The sequence below is a fragment of the Dasypus novemcinctus genome, chromosome 7, assembly GCF_030445035.2.
Source record: "Dasypus novemcinctus isolate mDasNov1 chromosome 7, mDasNov1.1.hap2, whole genome shotgun sequence".
Taxonomy (NCBI): Eukaryota; Metazoa; Chordata; class Mammalia; order Cingulata; family Dasypodidae; genus Dasypus; species Dasypus novemcinctus.
Window position 1 is genome coordinate 106,850,792 of NC_080679.1, and position 26,903 is coordinate 106,877,694.

At 35.3% G+C, this 26,903-nt stretch overlaps 1 protein-coding gene across 4 annotated transcripts in view; it reads right to left on the reverse strand.

Moving 5' to 3' along the window:
- Positions 1-26,903, reverse strand: part of KYNU (kynureninase) — a 123,196-nt gene that overhangs the window by 47,091 nt on the left and 49,202 nt on the right. For all 4 annotated transcript variants that reach the window (XM_058301025.2, XM_058301024.2, XM_058301023.2 and 1 more), the window contains exons 5-8: positions 21,614-21,675; positions 20,009-20,080; positions 18,759-18,833; positions 16,694-16,840 (exon numbers count right to left, since the gene is read on the reverse strand). In XM_058301025.2, coding sequence (XP_058157008.1) covers positions 16,694-16,840; positions 18,759-18,833; positions 20,009-20,080; positions 21,614-21,675 — 356 coding nt within the window. The remainder of the gene's footprint in view (positions 1-16,693; positions 16,841-18,758; positions 18,834-20,008; positions 20,081-21,613; positions 21,676-26,903) is intronic.

Sequence of the window (26,903 nt, forward strand, 5' to 3'; positions counted from 1 at the left end):
ATCATTTACGTAGTCCAAGGAATTACAGCTGCCATTCCACTCAGAGTTCAAGTTCCAGACGGAGGACAGGATGGGAGGTCTGGATCAGTTATTCCTTCAGGCCTTTTTATTCCCATGTCCTCAGAAGATGACCATCCCGCCATAATCACTCAGTGCAATTCTGTATTTACAGATGCATACTTTTGATACAACAGTGCCTCTTAATGTGACCCCTTGTAATGTGTTTTATCTGGTACTTAACTAAAAAAAAGAGGAAAAAATAAGATGTTGTTTGGAAGAGATTTTCAAAAGTAATTTTGGCTTTACAAAGTGTTCCCATACACACTGGCTTTAGACCCTGACAGTCTCTTACAATGTGACTCTATTCCATACTTACTAAATAAGTAGTCATATACTTGTTATATGATTTTAAGTGCTGTGTATGTCTGCCTAGTAGAATTCACACTGTTTTAAAGTAGAAATCATGATTCAATTTGCACTACATTCCCAAAAGAACAAGCTGGAGCAATGAATGCATATTATCTCTCTTATATCTAAGTAGTAACATTCAATGTAATGGATTAACATCAAAACAATCTAACTTTCTGCATATCAAAATGTTAAACATTTTATTTAGAAAACAGTGAGTGATTCATTCCATTTTAAGACACCTTAGTACATGGACATAAATTAAAAAAGGAAATACCTGACCATTAAATGGGGGTGACACTTCATTTTGCAAAAAAAGTTTCACATCTGAGTGCTTCTATTTTCAGTTTAATAAATGCACATATAATAAATACATTCTGAAAACTCTTCTCTGCAACTAGAAAGAAACATATCTATTGTTTGATGTAAACCCTTTGAAGAAAGTAATTGCTGTGGGACTAATTTTATCATTGTTCTAACATCTCTTAAGCTAATCTTTATAGATAAATTACACACAACTGCTACAGTTACTTCTCTAGAGCAGGGAGATGCTTACTATGGCCTGCTGCTATAAATACCATCTTGTTGGAACACAACTAGGCTGGCTTTAAAAAATATTGTCCATAACTGCTGTCATGCTACAGTGACACAATTTAGGAGTTACAATAGAGGATGGATTGCTTTGTGAACCCCTTCCATAGAGTATTACTTTACATAAGGAAAACTCAATATATAGAGTCAATTAATAAAAATCTTATTCATTATAATATGACCTTAACTAATATCTCACAAAAGTAAAGTTCTTACCAGTTCCATAAAACTGGTTATTTTTGGGGAGGTGGGGGAGGTGGATCTGTGCTTTGTTTCTCACAAAATAATGAGCAATAAATGCCATCAGATTAAGACAAATGTTCCATGGTTATATAAATTTTAGAAGTAATCCATCAAGTTTTAGAGATTATCAAGAACTGGGTTTGCAGACTAATGTTTAGTCTGTATGCACATACACACACAGACATTTGTTTTTAAAGATAACATATTTATACTGAAATTACAGGTTGGAAAATTAACAAAGTTATTTATTCTGAATTTTGAGCTCTTTCACAAACTTTCTAATTAAAACAATGATTTTTATGACACAACTTTTACAATTCAACTTTTCAGTTGTTTTTATAACTCAACTTTTCTTAGAAAACTCAACGAATAGGAAAGGCAGTACTTTCATTTCATTATAAATTATTTATAAAGAATGGCACATTGAAGAAACTGCAAAACTTCACATAGTGCATCCTGTTATTAAAAGCCCTGTGGCCGGATCTGTGGTATCCCATCAAAAAATTACTAGCGGCTTCTACAATATGTTTTAATGCATGTGCAATTCTTTCCCCATGGGTAGTAGGAAACATAAATTATTAAAACATGACTGTTTTGAGGAAAGGACCAGAAAACACAAAGTTGAATGGATTTGCTATGAAGTGATTTTTAAAAATGTCACTAGATGGCAGCATCTTAAAAATAAAAGAACTAATTCTCAAAAACATCTCTAAAGCTACCCAGTTGAGTAGTTTTTATTGTTTTATCTCTATGAGTAGGTAACACTATATGAATAAGTGAAAATATAAACTACATACTTGGGTGCCTACTTTAAGCAATTATTAAGAAAATCAAATACTTTTTAACAGATTTTTTTTGAAAATTACCCACAGGAGTGCACACGCAACCACACGCTATCAGAGACATGTTCAGCCACCCCCTCACCTTGTTTTATTGTCCCATCCCCCAGACCTTTGCAGTAACCATCTCACCATCCTGAATACCTCCATCCTGCCTTTCTCCAGTGAATTCCCCGTGCTATCACAAGAGTTAAATTTCCAAATCACACATCTCCTTTTAGATTCCTTCTTCCCTTCAAAAAACGCCCAGAATATAACTCAGATTCTGTGGTACAGCTCTTAAAGACCTTCAGGTTCTAGTCCCTTCCAGCTCTTCTTCTATAACGCATTAACTCCTCCCTTTCTCTGGGATATTCTTCCCTGCTCGTTTGCATGGTTAACTTAGATTTAGATCGCAAAGGACTTTAATATAAGATTCCTTTGCTCAACCTTCTCTCACTCATCGTAGAGCCCTGTTTGCATATCACTCTTGTAGAAATTATCCAATCTTATTGTCATCTACTCTCATTTAATGTGAGTTCGAAGAGTTGAATAAATTCATACAGGAACACATAATGAAATCATGCAGTTGTCAATGAATAGTCTCTAAATAGACTTTAAAGTTGAAGATAATATTATTTGAGGTCCTTAGTTTCTGTTGCTATTTTATTGCATATGATATTTCCTCAGACTTGGCATCTTTTAAAATGATGTGCCTTGACAATTGATAGTATTTTGAAATATATTCAAAATTTCTCTCAATAAAATAAGAGATAGCATGTGTTTTTATCTTTACCATAATCATTAGCATAATAATGAGGATTTTTCTAACCAGGGGAATAATATGATGCATATGTCCTGTGCTGAAATTTCCAGGTAAAGAGCTACCTCATTGTGTCAACTTTGATTCATCATTTGTTAATTTATTAAAATGAATTATAGAATGGAATGATTAAATTTTTTTCCTAGAACATTAAAGTCCTGGTAACTTTATTGATCCATTCTATAATGGATTACTTTTGGATTATTATTATTCAGTTGTTTCTTCTTCACCAAAACAATGTTATGAATTATAAAGGTCTCTAATAAGCGGATTTGGTATGAAAATGCTAATAAGATATTTGTGTCTATACACAGGGCTGATATTCACCTGGTATGCATTAGTATGTCCAGTGCATTGGTATGCTATGTGTGTTGTTAAAATAATCAAATACTTAATGTAGATAAATATCTGTTCCCGAGCCATCTAAGTCTAGCCCCTGTGGTACCTGGGAGGTGCCTGCAAGATGTGCCTAGCAACTAATCTGTGGTTACTCATACATACCAGACTGCAGTAGTTGGGTCATGCCCTTGGCAGTGGCACTAGCATCTCCTTTGTTAATTCCAGGTGCCCAACTGTCCCTGCAAGGAACTCCCATGGAGTGACCTTCTTGTGCCTGTTTGTGGGAATTGCAGCCTTCACAACATATCAGTCAGGTCTTTAAGTGTGTTCTTGATATCATGCCTGGCTTGATTAAAAGAAATGAGACAATCCGAGAACTATAATGCTATAAAGTTTTATATGAGTCATCTGGGCAATATTACCTTTAAAAGAAAAAGCATGATGGGAAATTTAAGAAAATGAACATCAAAAGAAAAAGTTATCCGTGTGTGTTTATTTGTCAACCCTCAATAGATGGCTGATGGATTCAGAGTAATAAATTGACTGGTTAACTCTGATCTTGGGATTCCTCAAAAAAGCCCATAATAGGAAGTAGCGGCATAGTACTGGTAATGGTGGGAATGGAGGAGAGGAAGATGGAAGCTGGTAGTGTTTCTTACAATGGCCTTGGAGGATTTGACTTTCCAATATTTAATCTAAGGCTATGATTCAAGAGCATGCATAAATGCTAAGTTTTGGTGTTCTTATTTCTTAAAAATCTCTCTATAATGTGGCCTCTAGCACCTCCGTAAATGTCTCATTTGAGAGTTACATTTTACTCTGAAAGTCCTTCCTTTCATCCAACCTAAATTTACCCTGGTCTTCATAAATCCCTTTTACTTTTCTTTTTTCTTACATCAATTTCTTGTGGTCATGTGCAGGAGCTAAGCATTATTTTTCATATTATATTTACTGTATACATATAGTCCATAAGTTGTATGCACCACTATTTCCTTTCAGACTTATTTAATACAGCTATCTAATAATTTTTCTGATGTAGTGTGCTAAGCTTTCTTTCATTTATACAAAGAATTTGATCAGAATAGTAGCTCTTCACCACTAAGTCATCAAACAAAACAAAATGAAAACAAGCAAGCCAAGACTCGGTGTCTTTGCTTAGTCTTCCAAGGGGAATTGTGGAGGAACTTGTTAGAAACGAGGTAGCATGGCAACCAGAATCAAAGCTTAAAATCATAGTCCTAAGGTTCTTGTAGATAATACATGAGACCAAAAAAGAAATAATCCTCATATGTACCACACACACACACAATTTACATGCTACTCCATTCAGGAATCTAGCCACCTGATAGCCAATTCTAAGTGCTCCTATTTAAATTCAACAGCAAATAGAAATAGAAACAAGGGACACTAGGATAGACAAGATTTCACCTTCACCTATATATTGAAATATCCGAGATTAAGGTTTAGTAATTTCAAATGCCTCTCTTTTAGAAACGTTTTTTTAGAATGTAAGTGGTTAAAGAAGGGTGATAATCACAACCCTTACACAACATGATAACTTGACCAAGAAAAGCCCTCACTGTCAGAGAATGATTGATTGGTGGCATTTATGCTGACATGCAGATTCTGAGGAGACAATCTGGCCTGATAAGGTGCACACTGCTCTATGTCACTCATGTGGGCTGATGCTAAAGAGTTGGGAGCCGTAAATATATGTGTGAGTTTCCTGAGAGCTTTTTTTTTTTTTTCCCAAAGGATAAGAAACCCATTAAGGAAGTGTTTTGAATGAAGGAAAATTTCATGAGATAGAATGGATATGGAAATCAAGGGATTCACTGAGTTTAAAAAGAGTACCTGTATTCCAGAAATCAGAATGACCATTTTTTCTTTGTGCTTTAAAAGCTCTGCATTGAATTTAAGGGTAAGCTAAAATGTGAAAATGAAAATGATTCTGAAAGTTTCATTTATTTTTCAATTTTTACTAATTAGAGTAATAAGGTATTGGGACTTTATGAACCACTTAAGTCCATACACTAATATTTCCAAAAACTGTAGTAGCTTATGGCTATAGCTAGAAAAGCATAGTTGGAAAATTAAAGAAACCAAGGATGGGAGGTTGAAGAGAAGCAAACCTAACAACTTGTCTTTAGATGAAAACCATGGATCCCTGAATGGTGATGGCAAAACCAAACTTATTGTTCTTTGGAGGCCTTCCTGGGTCCCATTTTTATATTACAAGAAAGGGAACACATTTTAAAATTCATATGTAACTCGCCACTGTTGTTTAAGTTCCAGGACTGTGGTTTCCATAGCTAGCTAAGTACTAGTGAAAAAAAAATCTAGGAGCATACTTATGTCCTTAGTTATACAATTAGATGCCAGGTAGAAATGATGTCTTTTGAACTTTAGTGGAAACATACCTACTAAATTATCTGAATGCTTCCCTTGAGTCTATTCACAATATGTGGTTGTGGCCCAACCTTAAGGTAAAATGAAATGAGTAATGCACAAGCATGCCTTTTTGTGGTATTAGTTAGGTTGTTTAGTGGACTTGTGCTTACCTCTGTCAGGCATTTAAGTGAGTCTAAAATGACGGTCTATTCATATGTCTCTCTATGCCTTGCCTGACTCAAAGCTCTTGAGGAAAGAGATGATGGTTTTATCCAAGTATAATATCTTTTCTCTACTGCTAATTTTTTTTTTTTTTTTTTGGATCGCCTAACACTGAAGCTTTAATAGTACTGTAAGATAATTAAAGGTAGGATTGAATTCCTATAACAGGCTAGAGAACTGGTACAAGGCATCAAGAGGCCATTTTGTGCACTGCCACTGTGATGCCATCATGTTTCTGGATCATAATATTCCCATTATCTGATTCTAAACATACCACAGGAATGTCAGTGGGATCAGAGGTTAGCTTAACTGCTTGCTGGGCTAGAACAGGTATCACCCCAGCATGCTCATCTGACAAGGTCCTACAGTAGCCCAGGTTAAGTCCTTGTGAATCTGTACAAAGGACTCCAACAATGGATGGATTCTTCATAGTGTCCTCCAAATGCTGCTCCAAAGTCTCCTCCATTCTGCTCGCCACCCACAGACCCCTCTCTACTGTTTCTTTTTTAATCCTAAAGCCTGACAAAGTGAGAGGTCAGTAAGCATATGAAGCAATGAATTTCTTGAGAGTACTGTGCAACTCAGCTATCATTGGAAGGTTCAAGGGACTCTGCTAGAATTCCTGCCAGAGGCATGCAGATTAGTTTCCCAGTCACTCAGGGGCTTGTACGTTTAAGATACACCCAGAAAATCCCAGAAGAGCTACTGCAGGAATGACAAAGGAACTATCACAGCTGGGAGGTGTTATGGATAGAACGACTGCCTGAGACACCCACCAGGAGGGTTGGGGGGGCCAGTGCCAGTGTCTTGGGGCATCTGTAAGTGAAAGCAGATGGGCAGGAGTGGATAAGAACTTCTGGGATGGGCACTGTTGAAAACTGGCACTGAGCAGACTCTTACACATCAAGAACTTATGCTTCCCAGCCTTGACATCTAGGGACAAAGAAAACATTGCGGATTTTCAATATTCCCTGAATTATAAAGGCAATTACATCAACTATAGAGATATGCATCTCAGATTCCTCAGAAAAGAAATGACTAAGAAAGGACGGTTATATATATTTTCTTTGACTTTTTAAAGTTTTGGGACTTCTTTTTACAATTACATAATTAGCTTAAATATTTAAAGAGACAATGTATTAAAGAGTGAAAAATCACATTGGTTTCAGCCATAACTAGACTCACTTCTAGCCTTTACTGATTGGCTATTTCACCTTGGACAAGCATTTCACCTCTCTCAAACCCGGTTTTTCTGATTGAATCGCTGAAAGCTTCCTGGTGGGGTTGCTGGGAGAACTGGAGACAGTATGTTCCAAGTGCCTGAAACTTAGTAGGCCAATGACAGTAACTATAATAAAGCATATATATATGCATAATATATAATACATACATATATGTAGAAAATACAGATTTCTCCAAAGCACTATTTTGGAACCAGGGTCATTGTTTTTATCCTGCTTTCTTAAAGACTGCAAATATGGAGATAAGTAATGAGAGGTGGAGGTGCATGGGAACACTTTGCTTATAAAATGTAGGGGAAATGCATGAGTTAAGAAGTATGAAACAGAGCTAACAGCTACATAGGGAAAAGAGTAAAGGATCTGGAAGAGAGGAAGAGCAAAATGATCTTGGGACCAAAAATCACTGTGCAATTTTCAGGGAAAAACATCTTTCTATCTAACAAAGAGTATGCTTAGAAGGACAAGTTTCGGCTATTTCTTTTACCTGAAAGAATAGAGATTGTCTCTTTCTATTTATTTTCAGAAGTACAAAACCAGAGGGAAAATGAAAACGAATTCATTAGTACGGTTCTTTTCTACACCCTTTCTCTGGTTGGCAAGGACCGCACACAAAATATAGTTTGTTTGACTTATTTCAGATGCAAGATGGGAACAATTTTCTAGCTTAATTTAGCTCACTTAATATTTAATGACCTAATGGAGCAGTCTGCATGCCCTGAGTTTGTCAAAGAATACCAATGGAATTTGAAAAAGAGCTCATAATTTCCAAAACAACAAAAACAAAATCTTGATTTGTTTTAGCAAACTTAATTATTATAAATAATGATTTTTTATTTTCAGATTCAATTGAAAGGAAAACACAGTTGTGCTTTTTATGTAACATTATGATCCATGAAATAAGCCTGATCCCCTCTATTGGAGAGGTACATGTACTTTTCTGTTCTCTGGCCAAATGGGTTTGTATTTAAGGATGGCTGTCTATGTATAAAGCATTCCCCAGGTTTGTGAGGTTGGCAGTGTCCACCTCAGTCTAACATTCTACTGACATCGGCTTTCTAAAGTGAAGTTAAGGTAAGCATAGAAATAATTACATTGTAGTACAAAAAATGACCAGTGGTACATTTCTCATCATTTTATGGAAACACAACAGGAGGAAAGATTTATTCTCACACAGATGAGCAAGGAAATTTTGGTGATGGTGGTTAGGGATGGTCATGGGGCCAGGCAAGGAACATATAAGTTGGGCCTAGAAGAAACACTTCACTTTGCCCTTTATTTTAATAATGCCACAATGTAAGCATGGATATATACATGCTTGTCCTTCTGCCTCAGTGCTGAAGAAAGAGGGAGAGTGGGTGGAGATCTTATAGCCCACCCAGGGGCAGAGCTACTGCTCAGCCTTATTACCTGTTCCCGTGCGTGAATGATGGTGTTACCAAACTTCTAGTTTTTCAGAATATATTGGAAACTAGAGTTTTTATATGAAATCTTTTGATTTTTAAGTGTTGGCAACTGATTAAAATTTTTTAAATGTAATGTGTGTGATAATGCAATGAGGGTTAAACAAAGCAAAGCTCTAAGACGGGTTGCAATCTCTAAAAGAGGTAGTGGTTGAGTTGGGGTCAAGGAAGAAAGAATCTTCACAGGTGAGAATTCTACGTGGAGGGGGAGCTAAGAACAAAGGTGTGGAGGCAAAACATATGATGTCTGGAGAGGGAACGTGCAAAAAAAGTTGGTTTTGCTGAAATATAGGTTATGCTAAGGAGAGCAGTGGGAAATTGATACTGATAATTTAAGTATAGGCAAAATCTTGAAGGGCCTACAATGATTAGGATGCTTTTCACAAATGGTAAAGGAGTGTCATGGTTATCACATAGTAGAATCGTGAGGCAGCGAGGCAGGGAGGAGAAGTTTCTTCAGGTAGGAGAAGTTTATAAATGTCCCAAGAAAATGCAGTTGTCTATTCAGATGTGTGGTTACTTTTAACTTTTACTTATTTATATCTACCTTGTTATAAAATGGATTTAAAATGGATTTAAAGCAGCTATTTAACTCATGCATGCCATGGTAAAGTTAATTTTGTCTGTATAGAGTTCCACTTACAGTGACACAGAAGAACACTTCTTAAGGTATTTTTTTCTGGTATTGACTGTGCAAATTTAAATAGGAAAGTTCTCAAATTTACTAATTTATTTATTTACATAAAGAACATGATAATATTGAATAGAAATCTATGGGACAATTCTTGAAGAAATGTGTCTTAAATTTCTTCCCTAGAAGTTGCAATAGATGATATGGTAGTTATCTTCTTTGCACCGTCATACTTAAGGTGGATTATTATAAGGAAAATAACCGTTTTATCTTCAACTCAACTAACCTTTGATAAATATTGGCATCCCTATCTTTGCATGAATAATTTAGCTGTTGAAATATGGGGATAGTGAAGAATGACATGCGAGAAATCTCTCAAATTTCTTCAGGCATTTTGTTTTTCTACCCATGGATTTTTTTGTAATTCCACTCTGATTGCCATAAGACATAGCTTTCCCTTTCCATTCATACGGTGGTTAATGAGGAGACTAAACTTGCTGTACACATTATATGTTGGAAGGCTTGCATTTTTCCGCTTAACAATGACTTAAATCAGCTTTCCGTGGTTAGTCAAGGGGCGTGAAAAATGGAATATTAGAGAAAATATTCTGGGTCTTAGACAACTTACCTTTTTATAAAATGCTTATCACCTACAAAACAAAACAAATGTAATAAAACCCAAACAGACATACTATTTTCCTGGAGGATCCTTGGGTTTGGCTGTTAGGACATCTAATGATGATAGGTCAGGAGAAACAGTTATCCATCATGGCTCTGATGAGAGGGATTCCAAAAGCACAGATCCTAATTGACAACTGGGAGGCTTGCTTTACCCAGAGCCATAATCCTAGGTCATCTTCAGACCTCTTCCATTGAAGGCAATCATTCTTTCTCACACGGGCCATTTAATCAAATGCCTCAGTGAAATAAAGCAGCTGGTGAAGATTTCTTAGAAACAGCTCAAAAATTTTTTAGATTCTTGGGTACTGACCTGCACTAACATATTTTGGCTGATTGACGCCTTTGTTGTGCAGCAATTGAGTTGAATTCAAAGCTACAAATGGTTTACTATATATTTTGATAGAACAATGCTCCACTCTTCCCCCAAATAAAGGCCATTTACTTAGGACATTCCGTCTAATGTCCAATAACTTTATGTTATTTTTACCTTTATCAAAGCATAGGTCCAAGACTCTCAATAATATCTTTGATGAGTATATGCAGTACGCATTTTGTTACCCTGAGGATATTTGTGTCAAGTGTTTTGCACACATTCATCTATTTTTAACTTGTCCTGTCTGTGGGTTTTCTGGATTAATATCTGGGTTAAACTACTGGACCTCCTTATAGACTCCTGATTTCTGAGGCTTATACAAAATCTGTTTTTAATATCACTGAGGGAAGAGGATAAGTATGAATAATCTCTTGAGAGATCAGAAAAATACCTATGTAATATAATTTGGATTTATTCTCTGGTACCCACATCTTTTGAACTGTATTGTAATGAAAGAGAGTTTTTAAATTCTGATGTAGTAACCGCAATTGTCTCTTTACTTTCTCCCACTCTTATCCTTTTATTATCCATTTTCTTAACTGTGGCCAGGAAATTTCTTTCTAAAATTAATATAAAATCTTATTCCTTTACTGTCTGTCACAGTTTCAGATTATTTTATGAATTCCAAAAAAAGAAAGATTATGTTTGTAAATTAGTCTATTCCTCTGGCTGCAATACCATTTGATTGTATTAAATGTTATTAAATGTTGTATTAAATGTTGAGGGGTCTTTGATTAGATTATCTGTTAAGATGGCTTTGAAGGCTTTTTGATTCAACTATATCAGTAAAGCATGACTCAGGTTGAGTCCCTGTGTCCTTTGTGGGTCTGATATAAACAGACACTCACATAGACAGATACAAAGGAAGAAAGAATTTTTGTCATTTTTGTTCTGCTATGTGTCTCTTTTTTTTTTTTATATGTTGACAATTGCTAACATTGACTACTTAGCATGCACTAAGTACTAAATATTTTAGAAATGGTATCTCATTTACTTCTCCTTAGAACCAACCTACAAAATATATGCTATTATCATCCACATTCAATAAGTGAAGAAACTAAGACACAAATAACTAAATGATTGTGAACAGTCAAATTATGCAGGAAAGTAATGGAGAGACCTGGATACAAGTCAAGGTCTGATTCTGTCTCTATTTTTATATGTTCCATTAATACCAGTGCTGCACCATATTTTGGAATAAGTATCCTCCTCCATAACAACACAAATACCCAAGTTCTGGTATGGTCAAGACAATTAACTGCTCTTCTTGAGCTTATTACTGTGCTTCATTTCCCAGGAAAAGCCATAGGCAAAAGAGAACCCTGACTCACTGGAAACCAGAATCACTGCATGGTAAAAAAGCTGATTTCCAGCTGCTACATGAGCAAGAAATAAATGGCTATCACAGTAAAGACATTTATTACCAAGACCTAGGCTACCTAGCTAAGGCACCAAGAATTTTTGATTGAATGTAATATCTAGTCATTTGTTACCTAATTCTTGTCATAATCCAAGTTGAGAGATTATAATTTGTGGGAGGTCTATTTGTTCTTCAAAATGATCCAAGGATAGTCTCTTTTTCTCTCTCTCTTTATATTATACTATGTTACCTAATCATTTTCCTATGAATTGTTTTCAGATCCTTTGTGAAAGGCAGTGACAAACGAACAAAGGAAGCATGGTCGAGGAAAGAATGGAACAGGTTAGAAACAGTGAGAATTCTGGAGGTGTAACTGGAAAATCTAAGAAGTACTGTGGACTAGCTAACCTAAACCTCAATTCCCAAACCCTACTTCTTCTCCTCTCTCTTCAGTAGGGCCATAAATACTAAATATTTCCTCACTCATGCTTTTTTGCTACTGCAACTTTAGGAGGCAATGAGTCATAAGCAGGGATCTGGTGGTTTTTTCTGGGAGAGATTTTGCACCTTGTATGAAACCTACAGATGAAGCTGCACTGCTATTTCTACCTTCTTCCTGCCTGAAATAAAAATGGATTTGGGACAACTATCTTGTGACTATGATGTGAGAAGCCTGAGAATAGTGAAAGGAACACTGGAGATGCCACCCAGATATCATTGAGCTGCTGAGTGCATCCCAGCAGCATCCTGACTCATGTCTTTAGTGATAAAATGAAATTCCTATTTTTAGGCTATTTTAAGCTGAGATTCTGTTTCTTGCAGCTGAAAACCTTAGTATTTGATTCAAGAATGTGAAAAGAAAGACCAACGCAGGGAGGGTGGAATTACAAGTGACTGATCAAAAAGGAAGAGAACAGAAAGGGTCAGAGTTGAGTCAAAAAACCTGGATTGTGGCATGAAACAGGAAGGCCATCTTTAGAGGGGGAGCAAATCTCCTTGGAGCTTATGGTTCTGAAGGCACATATAGCACTTCCTGGTGTGGTTGAAGGATGGGCATAGTAACAATTTTCTGCTGTAGGTGTAGACTGGAACTGTTACCTGGCAGTGAGAGCTGAGTCATGGCAATGGTTAAAATCACTGAGGAAAGGCATGCAAAGGACAAGGAGGACCATCTACATTTAGTGGGTATAGGAAGAGAAAATTTCTTAGTAATAGACGTGCAAAATATAGAAATATGAAAGGCAAGGCAGAATATGAAAGAAAGAAAGAGAGAGAAAGACAGAAAGAGAGAAAGGAGGGAGGGAGAGAGGGAGGGAAGGAGAGAAAGAAAGAAGAAGGAAAGAAGGGAGGGAGGAAAGGAAGGAGGGAGAGAAGGAGGAAGGGAGGAAGGAAGGAGGGAGGAAGCCAAGAAGGAGTGAGGAAAGAGAAAAAGAAAAAAAGAAAGAAACAGCAAATCTGACAATGTTATCAGCTGGTAAGTTGAAGGATCTGGGTAACTAGATGGGGGACAAGTGGGAGTTCTCTCTATGTGTTTTGTATTATTTTTGCATCTATCCTCTAAGTTTGAACTTATTTGAAAAAAAAATTAAAAATAATCTACCTTTAAACAGATGTCTCTTACCACATGCTGGCCTTCTGTTATAAAATGGTTCTCTGCTCTGACCTTATAGATAGTTTTCCTGTACTTCACCTACTTGCCACCATTCCATGCACTCTCCTCTAAGAAAAGTCTCAACATCTGGAATTCAGTATGTGAATCAAAGTCATAATGTCAATTGCTCTTTTTATTAATTAACTTTTATTCTTTTGTGGTCACTTGGAAAATTCTCATTTTCTCCCTCCTTACAATCAACTTTTGGAATTTCTACAAATAAGGAGAAGACATATAGCTCAAGAGAAAATTGCTGAGACACTTCACCAAGCATTTCATGAAAGAAGATATCCAAAAGACCAATAAGCATTTGAAAAGTCCTTAATCTCATCAGTAATCAGGGAAATACAAATTAAAATCACAATGAGTTATTACTAAAAATGAATCAGTATGTTTAAAATTACAAAAACTACCAGTAACAACAGTCGGTGAGGATGTAGAGCAACAAAAACTATCATAGTACTGGGGTGAGTATATACCAATTTGATTAGGATTGAATATTTACATACCATGTAAGTCAGAATTTCCGCTTTTAGGTGTGTATTCAACAGAAACATGTACAAATGATTACTCAAAGAAATGCCTAGGACTGTTCAGAGGAGCATTACCTATAGTAACTCCCAAATGGAAGTAAAATGCAAATATCTACCCCAACTAGAATGAAAAAAAAATAGTGATTTATTCATGTAATGAAATAAATACAGAAATAAAAAGAAAAACAAACAAAAACTACTAGTAAACACAACACAAATTTCACAAACAATAGTGAGCAAATAAGGCAGACACAAAGAATACATTTATAGATTAATCCATTCATGTGAAATTCAAAGATGGGCAAATCTAAAATATGTCGTTAGGAGTCAGGGTAGTGGTACCTTCGGAGGTAGGAAATAGGGAGTATTTAGGAAACAGCACAGTTGAAGATTTTGAAATGTTGGAAATATACTATTTCTTGACTTGAGGATGGCTGTACGGATTCAAAATAACTCATCAAGCTATTTCCTTATGAGTATTTAGCACACTTTTTGATATACATGCAATTTTTAAAATAAAGTAGTTTGAGAAATTCTTTTCCTGACCTCCCTATCACATGATTTCAGAATTTCTAGAATGGGCCATCCAATCTTGTTCACTCTCATTGCTCCATCTTAACATTTTATTTTGATTCCTATGTCTGGGCACTTTCTTCTCTTTTGTCTAACTGAGCCAAGCCTAACAGTGGACTCTTCTCTACCCTTTGTTTGCCTAGCATTTCCTAACACTTTCTTGATTGACACCTTTAATTTTATCTCAGCCTCTCTTTTCAGCCTTAATTCCTGAGAGATTTCCTCATTCTCGGTTGAGAATGGGAGAATTTGTCTAACAAAAGTGTAACCATTTGTGAAAATAGTTTTGCTAACGGGTGAATCTAAGTCTGCTACATACCCACTTTTGCTGGGAAAGTCACCGGATACAGGCACAGCAGCCACCTCCCAGCCCTCATCCACTTCCCTCCCCCTTCCACTGTGAAGTGATGATGTTTTAGTCTGTTTCCATTCCACAACCCTTGGGAGATGTTAAGTCTAATGAAAAGGCCCGACCAGGTTTTAAACTTGAAAATCTAGAACAAGCAGCCCCAGATGCTAATCAAGGCAGGAATTCTCAGTGGCAGTCAACTACCCCCCACCACCATGGTGAATAAGTACACCACCAGAACAGCACAGATTTGTCTTTCTTCTGCAAGGTGAAGTGCGGTGTGAGAAGGTGCCGTCAACTGAGCGCAGTTCTGGCCACCCTGAGAAACCAACCACATGGGATTTCTTCCCCTGACCTTTTAAACCCTTTGTGCTTTGTACTTAATAAAGTCATTTACTGAAAGTTTCTGTTGTACCTGAGGCTGTGTTTTCAGGACAGACCATGGAACAATTCTCCACAATTTTGCTCCCACCATATTCAACACTTCTTTGTGATTATGTTTAGATTAGACCTGCTCCTTCTGACCTTTCTTTACTTGACTGAGCGCACCATGAGAATTGAACTCAGTAGACAGACTGCATTTTCTCAGTGTTTCTGGTAAACACTGAGACAATGATTTCACAATCAAAGTAGTAAAGAATGAGAAAGAGCCACTTCCCATATATTCAGATTCTTTGAGGATGGTAAGTAGTGAGGGAACCACTTCTTCAGGGGAAAATGTGTGCCAATCCAATAGGGGTTTTGCACTCTTTATTCTCATACTGAATTTTTGAGGTGGGTACTGCTACTCCAAATTTAATGGATAGGAAAATAAAGACTCAAAAAGGTCAAGAAACTTGCCCAAGATCATTTAACAACTAAATAATCTAAACAAGACTTGAATCTCACACAGTGTGATTCCAAAACTCATAGCCTTTCTTTCTGTTATTTCTGTGAAGATTAATGAGATATGCATGTATACTAAAGACTAGTGTGTCTACTTGCATAACATTTTAAAATATGATTTTTTATAGGTAGTCCTTCATTTTGGTACTTAACATTTACTATCTAAATTAAGAAGACATTATCTTTATATCTTTTCTAATGCACCACTTTCACAGTTATCCATCAAACCGGTTGGAAGTGGTGGTTGGAAATTCCCAGAGAATGCTGCTAACAGTGCTAAATTTCTTTTCATTAGTTCCATTCATTAACTTCAATAACTGAATATATTAACAAGACCTCACAATATATTAATATCATAAATTATTAATGTTCACAGTAAAATGCGATTGTCACCTTTTTAAATACATTACTTGATTATCGAATGAAAAAGAACTGTTATTTAAGAATTTTAAATATAAATTGCCACTGTTATATGCTTTCCTCTCTTTTCTCTTTTTAGGCAAAAAAAATATCAAAAACATCTTTTACACTTACTTGTATGCAAGAAAACCCAATTTCAAAATGATAAACAATTTAAGGGAAATAATTTCTCAAGATTCTTAGGATAAGGAAGGTAGGACAAAGGGAAAAAAATGGCTCCCTTAAAGTAAACTGTAAAACACAATATGGAGATACATTTTAGTTCAGAATATCTCCTTTAGGTACCTAGGGTTAAGTGAATTATATTTAAGGTGACTTATAGAATGGAAAACTTTGAGAGTTGAGCCTCTGACAGTCCGCACATGGAGATAAAATCTGGGTGTGCTGCGGCTTCCTGTTTCCCGAGATGCTGAGCGCGGGTATCGCCTGCAGTGTGGGCCTCGCCTTTCTGACTAGTGGCAAAACACTAGGCTAGCAGCTGCTAGAAAGGAGATGCGAACACAGAAGCAGCAAAATGTAGTTTAAATAGAGGTGCCTAAACAGAGTACGGTTTTTAAAATGTGAAGACTCACTCTTTAAATCTTAAAGTAGTTCCACATGGAGGCAAACACAGGGCTTTGACTGGAAAGGAGGCTGCGACACCCCTCAGGACGGTGATGTTTGGGCCAGGGGAGGGCGGAAAGAGGAAATGGCATACCTACCTTTGCTTGTCCAGCTTTTGTAATGGCAGGGATATTAAAGAGCTGTCCAGTGTAATAATGCAGCCCGCTAAACAGGATCACTGCGATAGAATCTCCTTCCTTCTCAATTATTTCAAGGATATCCTCAAGTCTCCAGGTTTCTTCACCCTACAGTAGAGTTAGATACACGTTATATCGTATCCACAATAATAAATTTTGCCACTTCCTAGTTCCCAATCTAAACGGAAATTTTCCTATCAGGAGAAAAAAAATCAAAGGTAAAAATTTTTTTTCAGGCTATCTTAAAAAATCTGGCAAAAGAGAAACATTTGAGGATGCTTTTTTGTTATTAAAAAACAATAATAAAATTGAAAAAGAGGGTTTTCAAAGAATAAGTCATCACAAAAGCCTACTTATTTTGATTTTGTCTCCAAGTTTTCAATTAATCTTCACTATCTGCACACCTATAAATTCTTTCCTCTTTATTCCTAACCAATCAAACACCAGGAAGTACAAGAAGTTGATAAAATATTAAATAACAAAAGAAATATTTTTGAAAATTAGTATTTCATTTATTAGTTCAAAACTTTTAATTTTTATAGTTAAACAGTTTTATGCAACTTTCATCTGAATATTACCTAAACAGCAACTCCTATTGAATTAAGGGTGAACTCACCTCCCAAACATAGAGAGAAAGTCAACAAAACTCAGTATAATCAAGATTTTCTTCCTTCACATCTCCCCAAGACAGATAATTGATGAGTCAGTAAAAACTGTGAATAAATTTAGGTCTGGTCTTGTAAACAACCTGAGCTGAAAGAAATCAGTTGAATCAAAAGAATCTGCTTTAATCTCAAAAATTCTGATCTGTTTATGAAATCTTCATGAATTTTCTCCAGAGCTGCATGGTATTTGTTTTAGTAGCCTGGAAACTAAAGCTTATGCTAATAATTTATTTCTCAAAAAAAATCAGTATTAAGCAAATAAATATATTTCTAAGTGGTTGGATATAGCCTTCAGTCATGCTGACTTGCTCTAAACCATAATGTTGAAAAGTGATCCCAAGATTATGATTAACTCTTGAGGCTCTACAACTGGTCAGTGGTAACATTAAGACTTGTGATATATTAGCAGCTATATTATTTATGCTGGAATTAGCAAGGTTTGTATGACATATGAAGGAGATATTCTTTCACAGGTGGGAGAACTTTTTCTTCCAATAATTTATTGCATGTTGGCGAACAGAAGTGAATAGAGAATGTCTTTAATTTCTTCAAAGTAATTCTGGGTTGAAAGTAATAATTGTTCAAACATTGGCTTAATAGCCTGGGAGCATCGTATTTGAAACTAAAATTTATTCTGTCTGATTCTCTTGGTGACAAATTACACAAGCTGCAGGGTTTATATGTCAAAGTCTATTCAACTTGGCCTTATATCTCTATTAATGTGAAGTGCACAGTATTTTAGATCTCGAACATACTGTCAAGCCTGATTAGATAGGTTCTTTTTTACCTGTTTAAATATAAAGGAGCCTCAGAGAGATAAAGTAACTTCCCCAAAGTCACATAGCCAGAGCAGTGGGGCTAGGATGGCAGGTAGTGTATCAGCCAGGCTGCAAATATCCAGCACTTTCCATTGCACCATGCTCCTCCACTGTTCTTAGCCCAAAGAAAAGACTTGCCCCAGTCCAAGCACAAAGAAAAGGTCTGACACATAGGTTAAGAGGGAAACTAAAATGAAAGACAGTCATCTTTCATAGAGGCTAGAGTGTTCAATAAAAGTCACTGATCTTTAGCATGATTTCATTGGCGCCCACGGGCAATGACATTTGAAACAGAAAATGCTATACTGAAAAATATGAAAGACTCCAGTAGGATTATTAGGAAAATACATGCCATATGGCTATCCCTTGTAAAAAGAATATAAAAGACCTTCTGTAATAATTTTCTAATTCATTTTAAGCATAATGACCTAATAGTAACAGAAGTATAGGTCTTTTGTACTTTCTTGAAATTCTATAAAAGTAATTTTTCGAAGAAAAAGTCAATACTGAATAGAAGAATGGTGAGTATTTCTTTCTATATACCTCTCTTGGCTTTATAATCCGCATGCTTTTCTCAACATTAAGTCCACGGAGTTGAAGCTGTGACTCAATAGCATACTGGAAAAGAAACAAACATATTTATTAAATAAATTCTGATGCACAAAAATACATAGAAATAACAGCTCTGAAAACAAATAATAATATAACTATAATAGCATATTATTATATTAAATCCAAGGCCAACGCTAAAAGTGATTAAACACAACATAATAGAGAAGAAACACGTAATAGTTTATACGTGGAATTCTGAACACTCTTTGATACACTAAATGTTAGAAATGAATGGAAACATAGGGGTCATCTAGACTTTAAGCATTAGAAGAGATTTTTAAAATAAGATATTAATATACCTCTTAAGTCAAAACCAGAGTTTATAAAATAACCAAAGTATGTAGATTCTCTATGCTTGAACATAGGGGATAGAAATGGTTTGCCCTAGGAAAAATAAATTATTAAAAGGAAAGCTCATGAAAAAGAGTTTATTTCGTTGAGAGTACAAGATGTGCATAGGGAGCAAGCAATTATAGGAATTCTGCATTTTTTTTCCTAGATATTAGGGATTTGCTCTTTTTAGCAAAGTTGTGGCTATTGATTTGGACTTAATTAAGTAAACTAAAATTACTCAAGATGTGGAATAGTATAGTTAACAGTGATAATATGAATGCAACACACTTGAATCTGTGCCTGTCTGAAAAATATTAAATTTCTTTTATCAACTGAATTGCTGATATCGTGGCAAGATTTTTTTCAAGAAAACAGGAAACATTTTTAAGGTCTAATAAGTAACTTTTAAAATAATAAAGCATTCATTATTATCCTGGAATGCTATGAAAAAAAAGGGACCCGTAAAGTTTACTTTCTTATTGAATGCAGATAACGGGTTAAGCACTAGGGTTTGTATTGATTTGATTTCATAAAATAAAACAGCAAAAGAATTAATAAAACATTTACAACTGACTTGATTTAGACCAGCAGTTTTCTCAATGTCTTTGTACGAAGACTAATAGATCAATGTTCCTATTCAATCTTTTCCTCCTTTAGTACATGTTTTACTTGAACAAAAGAAATAAGCTACAATCCATTAAAAATGCCTAAATCAACAGCATTTGACAGATTTTTTTATTGTAAGGTTCCTTGGAAAAGACTATTGACTAAACATGCAAGTCAGGCAAATAATATGCTCCTCTAGGAAGAGTAGAAAGAATAGAAATATAATTTAAAGAAATCCTTACATGATCTGAAGGGAAGGCTGTAGCTTCAAGAAGAATTTTATAACGTTTTGGTGTAGGCTTAAAAAATGATAACTGCAACAAAATGGATTTATTGAGAAAAGCATTAGTGCATGATTTATACATTTGTTTGTTTTACACCACACTTTCATTTTGTAGTCCCCAGCGTTTTATAGGCATTAAGTACTTAAACATCTAAGATGACTGTCAGGGGTACCTTTTCCGATTAGTCATGTTTCCAGTGAACTATAAAGACGAGAAAATATTGACTCATCAATGAAAAAACAAACCTGGGGGAAATGTGTATTATATAAACATAAATTCTCAAGTCTTATTTAAATTTTAATTGCAATCTTATCTTTCCAAAGCATATAATGGTAATTTCAGATTAACATATCAGGTTCTATGTATGTAATTTTTACACAGATGTTTCCTGTACTGCCCATTGGGTTTCCATTATATAATGTTTCCATTAAAATAAATTACGTGGTTTCTTTATAAGTTCAATTTGGAAGTACTTTATCCTTAACATTAAATAATTGCCATTTCTAGGGCCCCCAGAGACAAGTAACTTAATGTTTGGTGGGGTCTATTCATTTCTCCAGGCAGTTCCTGGATTATGGGAATGACAATAATATCAATAAAAATTATAGCTACTGTTAATTAAGAGTTGATGATTGTCTGGGTACTAAAGCAATTTTCACACATTATCACATTTAATCCTTATGCAGACCTATGCATTGTTTTTTACAGAGGAGAAAATTTAGACTTGGAGACGCTAAATACCTTGCCCAATATCCAATAGGTATTAAGTAACCTAGCTGGGAGTCAAGGCCAAATGTGGATGAATTTAAAAACTATGATGTTTACTACCATACTTAAAATACTCTCCAAGCATGTTCCTTCAGGCATATTTAATAATCATTTCTCCATTTTATTCAAATAAAATGTCAATATCTTCAGTGTGTCACTAACTCATGTAGACATGTTTTCAAAACATACTGAGAAAATGAGTTCAAAATTTTTGCAAGCATCCAGCAATTACCATAGACACCATATTCCAAATCAAGAATATATTTGACATTTTAAGATATAAATTTTACTCTTTAGAAGATATTACACCTTTTAAGCACAATAACTCATTTAAGAGACTATATCCCTTTTCTCTTTATTAGTTTTATGTTCCAATTCTTTTTTTAACCCATCTTTAAAAAATTAATCCACAAAATTATATTGATCCATGATCTCACTCTGGTAAGGTCCAACATTTTAGCAAATTGTCTTTCTGAAAAATTTAATGCTTTGCTTGCATTTGTACAACATTGTTTTTTGTTTGTTCACAAGCAGTTCCTTTTCATCAACCCTTTTACTCCTTTTGTGTGGAGATAAGAACTGTTCGTAATTCTAAACCTCTTTATGAGTGTCAACTCTCCCATGATTATGAAGAAGCCATTATATCATGATTCAGTATTTCCTATTAAGAATGAAAATAACCTCACAACTTATTTTTAAATAAGTAAACCACCAAATACTCATGAATTAAAGATAGAAAAGCATCAGATTCCGTAAATGAGTGTATACTAAACATTGGTGGGAAGAGAAGCTTACCAGTAGAAGATGTAAATTAACAGTCAAACCATTCATTAAGGCTATTTCTTTCTCATTGGCTCCTGTAAAGTAAACGAATGATAACTCAGATTTTTCTATTAGTTCTAAAACAGCACTATTAAAGATATTTGGGAAAACAAGGCAAGAGAGACTTTAGTCAATCATTCATAATGTGTTTAGAGGTAAGAGAATATTAGATGTGTCATCACAAAGAACTGGACATTTTCTCACTTAACTCATTTTATCAAATAGTATTGGATTAACATGCACATAACTAGCTAAAAGTTATATTTCCTTTTTGATGTAGTAAAAACAAAACAAAAAAACAATGAAGCTTTTGTTTATTCCTGTAACCTAAAAATGATTTATCCTATTATCAGCTAGTTTGCCAAACTCCTAAAGAGTACAGATTAGTGTTAAGTGTATTTCCACAAAAAATCTAAAATGATATTAAGGTCAATCACTTTTTTAAAGACAGTTGTTTATAATGTCATATTTTAAAATGCACCTTTAATAAAAAAGGATTACTTTGCCAAACATAATTCTCTATTATTGCAGTGAGATAATAGTTCAAACGACTAAGATATAAGAAGCCAAATGCAAAGAACTAAATGGCTCTGGGGTTTATTCTCACAAACTGAGGTACAAGATAATTAATACAGATGTCTATTGTCTGACAGAAAAAATACACAAAATTGAAATATCTTCACTTAATTGCAAAATCAGATCTAATCCCTATAAATGAGGCTTTGGGTACAGGAAACAGTCTCAGAGATGGAGAATACATTGGGTACTTCAGAACTCACATAATAATGACAGTGATAATAATGTCTTCCCTCTTTTGAGTTCTTATGATGACTCTTAAAGGCAATTAGACCTGCGTAATAGGAATGATGACTCCCTACCATCACCGAGGAAAAATGCACTGTGTGCCTTAATGTCTCTAAGGAAAAGCTATAATACAAGTTCTACATTGTGTATCCGAAGAGATTTTTCTGATAAAACCTTTTAAGAAGAATAGACAGTAAGTGGATTAATGAAATGAAAAGATTCTGGTGTTAAGGTCATTTGCGGGAAGGCCTCTGGAAATAAATGTGTAATGTAGGCATTTATATCTCAACACAGCATTTAAGGAAAGGCCTCTATCTTCATCTAGTCAAAGAAAACTTGTTGTGTTTGCCTTCTCCAATTTATAGGTCTGGTTGGTGTTATGAATTGAATCACGTCCCCCACAAAGACATGCTTAAGCCCTAATGCCCAGTCCTGTGGGTGTGAACTCATTTGTAATTAGGACCTTTAAAGATCCTCTGAAGATAGGGCCAAACTGAATCAGGTTGGCTCTTAATCTAATATGACTGGAGCCCTTTGAAGCAGAGGAAATTTGGACACAGAGTGAGTGTGAATAGAGGATGGAGGAGACAGATGGCCATGTACGGGGACAAAGACTGAGTGATGGGTTGCTAGAAAACCCACCCTAGCACCACAGACTGTGGAGAAAGTGTCACGCTACTGACACCTTGATTTGGGGCTCCCAGCCTCCAAAATTGTGAGACAATACATTCTTATTGTTTAAGTCAACCTGTCTGTGTTATTTGCTAGAGCGTGGCAAGCTAATGAGTTGTTAAGCAAGTGGTACGTATGAACAAATATCCCTGGTCATTGCAATGTGGACAGTTTCTGAAGTCCAAGAGCACTAAGACAAATCTTATTCTATATTTCTAGTACTAAATAAAATTTCTTCTAGACATTCTAGAGAGTTATAAATGTAATAAGCTTCATACAGTATGAAAGTGTTTCTGAAATATGGTAAAGAAAACATTCCACCAGCCTTATTATGTGTTTCTCCACATGACGGTGCTGTGGTTTTATTGTTATTTCAAGAACAAGACTTTATCTGAGATATCTAACAGGATATTACCCTTGACTCAATGTTTGCTATTTACATACAACTTTTCTGGAAATGAAAAACGTTATTTCCAAATAATAATAATAATAATAATAATTGGGGGCAGAGAAAATGGAAGGGTGAAAAAAGGACAAGTAATAAAGAGAGAGAATTAATAATAGGAAGAGAAGGAAATGAAAGAGTAGAGTGCGGAGAACACTATAAAAGAAGAAAAGAAGAAAACTTGAGTTATCACAAAAGGAAAACAAAAACATGGGAGACAGGGATAGGGAAGAACTTTTTAAATGCAAACTCATTATACCCATTTTGTTAAAACATTACATTTTGGTAAAAATAACAATAGATTCCTGGGAAATGTAATTCCTACAAACAATACAAATTGTTCATTTTAGATAATCTAAAATTCTTCTTGCATGGGGGAGTGATGAGCCTACATATATTACATATACAGACTGACCAACTCTCATTCTAACTCTACTCCAAGCCCAGATTTGCTGGGTTGAATTAATCTGGTCACATATTTGACAATGTGCTTTCCTCACCTCAGTTTCAATGGCATATTCACATTGGATCAATTCTTAGTAAATAATCCCTCACTGACTTGAATAATTTGTCTGCCGTTCCCCCACAAATTATCTCACTTTAGACAGCTTTAAATTAAATTTAACAAAGCACTTTACAAAATGCACAGTCACTTGCTGTTGAATTTTGTCCAGGGACAGACTCACTGTATTTAACATGTACTCATGTGCACATGTCTGGGATGGTGCTAATGTTAAAGTCTCAGACCATTTACAGAAATGTTTATTCCATATATAGCCTCAAAATACCTTAAAGCATCAAGCATTCTTAACACATCAAAGAGCTGCAGATCAGACTGATTTTTAGTGAATTTCAAAAGAAATTTTTCATAATTGACCCATCTCCTTTGGTTCAAATTCTGTTTCTGAAACCAACACTGTTTTTGTAACATGTTCCAATATTTCCATAATAGCTTTTTTTCCAAAAGCAAATTGAAATTCTTTCAAATTGTATTTCTTTATTCCTTTTCTTTTTCTTAAGAGCTTTCTTTGAATTAATGTGAAAACATCCAGAACTACAAGTATTTTGAGGGAAATTTCTTGAAAATCTTCCAGAAAGCATATCAGAGTTTGAAAGATTCTTTACTTTAGGAGATCATCTACAACTCACTGAAATAAATGTTGGGATTCAGATCAGCTCATCTGAGATGAGCATAAACCAGGGTTCTCATTCAAAGAGTGACTCTTAATTGTTCATTATTTATTTACCTTGTTGTCTGAATTATTGGATATCATATTTTGCTTTGCTAGAATTTGAAGCTTATTTAAATGCAAGCACTGCCCTCTTGTCTCAATGTCTGGCAAACTAACATTTTGTGAGCCCTTATTACATTCCCTTACCATGCGACAAAGTCTGTGCCTGGTAATATCTCAAGTAATCTTCACAGCAATTCAATGAGCCATCCATTTCTGATGTTTTTGTTTTCCTCAATGAGGAAACTGAGGTTCAAAGAGCTTGCCCAAAGTCTCACAGACAGGAAGTAGAAGACAAAATCTTACCCTCTTATTGGAAAAGAAGAAAATCTTTGTTCAGGATTACATTGGGAAGTGTTATTCACATGGCCCCCATCCTTTAAGTCAAATACAGGAGCCCCAGGCTCATTACCAACTTCCCTCTACATCTTCTTTTTTTTTTTTTTTAAAAAGATTTATTTTTATTTATTTAATTCCCCTCCCCTCCCCCAGTTGTCTGTTTTCTGTGTTTTTTTGCTGCGTCTTGTGTCTTTGTCCGCTTCTGTTGTCATCAGCAGCACAGGAAGTGTGGGCGGTGCCATTCCTCGGCAGGCTGCTCCCTTCTTTGAGCTGGGCGGCTCCCCTTATGGGTGCACTCCTTGCACGTGGGGCTCCCCTACGCGGGGGACATCCCTGCGGGGCGCGGCACTCCTTGTGCGCATCAGCACTGCGCATGGGCCAGCTCCACACGGGTCAAGGAGGCCCGGGGCTTGAACCGCGGACCTCCCATGTGGTAGACGGACGCCCTAACCACTGGGCCAAAGTCCGCTTCCCTACATCTTCTTAATCCTCATATATCAAATCTTTTTCTAAGTGAGGATGACAGGACTCCAAGCTGCTCAGCACTTGCCAGGAGGGTTAATGATAGGCTTCATCACTGCTACAGCAGCTCTGTGTGTTTGTGTTTGATTAGTCCAATGCAAAGCTTATTGTGGTTTTGGTTGTCGGGTTTGTATTTCGGCTAAGCCTGAGAACTTTACCCTCTTTTTCAGCTAGCATATTTCTGTGGCCTTTAGAGGTAGCTAGTGCATGGCTAAGGGTTGGCAATTGTTTGGAGAGAGCTTCCAGGGATTGCTGCTTCTGTGAGGGTCAACAACAAGTTTCATAAAACATATTTATGCTCACATTACAACATTTTTATATGCTCAAATACATGCATCTAGCCCTCTTTAATTTTTATGTATCCAGGAAGAAGTAAGCCTACTAATAATACTCATAATACTCTTCAGCAATTCTATTTCTAGCATCTTGATGATATGACATTAATTATAAGGGAAAGTTATTCCATGTTTTGTAGGATTATTGGCTCTACATAAAATGTTTTATTAATAGTTTTCTACTCATCTGAAATTGAAATTCTTTTCTGTCTATGAATGAATATGGCTGTTCATTGTCTCTTTTCTCTATCCACTCTGACCATCAATTTGTATACATAATAGTTTTTATTATATTATCCTTCTGTGACTTCCTTTTGAGAAATTTTATGGTGAAATAAAGGCTATGGTTTTAAGATCCAAGAAGATTCAATCATAGTCCAAACTACAAAACTCGTTTGTTTGCTCATGAAACATTTAGATAGCCTAACTAGTAGCAGAAATAAATTTGACTTTTGGTGCTCTTTGCTGTAGACATCACACAATTATTTTAATTTTTAATGATTTATATCACACTTACTGCCAAAAAGCATATAAGGTTTCTTGTAATACAGTGTGAGTTAGAGTGATAAAAATAGCAGTAGTGTGCAGTATATGCAGATGAGAAACAAATTAGAATCTATTATAATTTTTTTATACTTCAAACTCCATAAAATTTTTTCTGGAACTTTCTATCAACCCAAACAAAAAAGAAACTTACACAGGGTTTGAAACAAGAAAAATGAAAAAATAAAATAAAATATATACACTCAAAAAATACCTTTAAAAATAATCTGTTCCCAGTAAAGCAAACCAGAATGAACTCATTTTTCATCTGGATGTAAGGGCATTTTAATGGCTAAATTGTACAGTTTAGAAGTAAGGAAATTTGGGGGGTAATTGTAACTGGAATTTTAAAAATCTATATGAATTTTTAA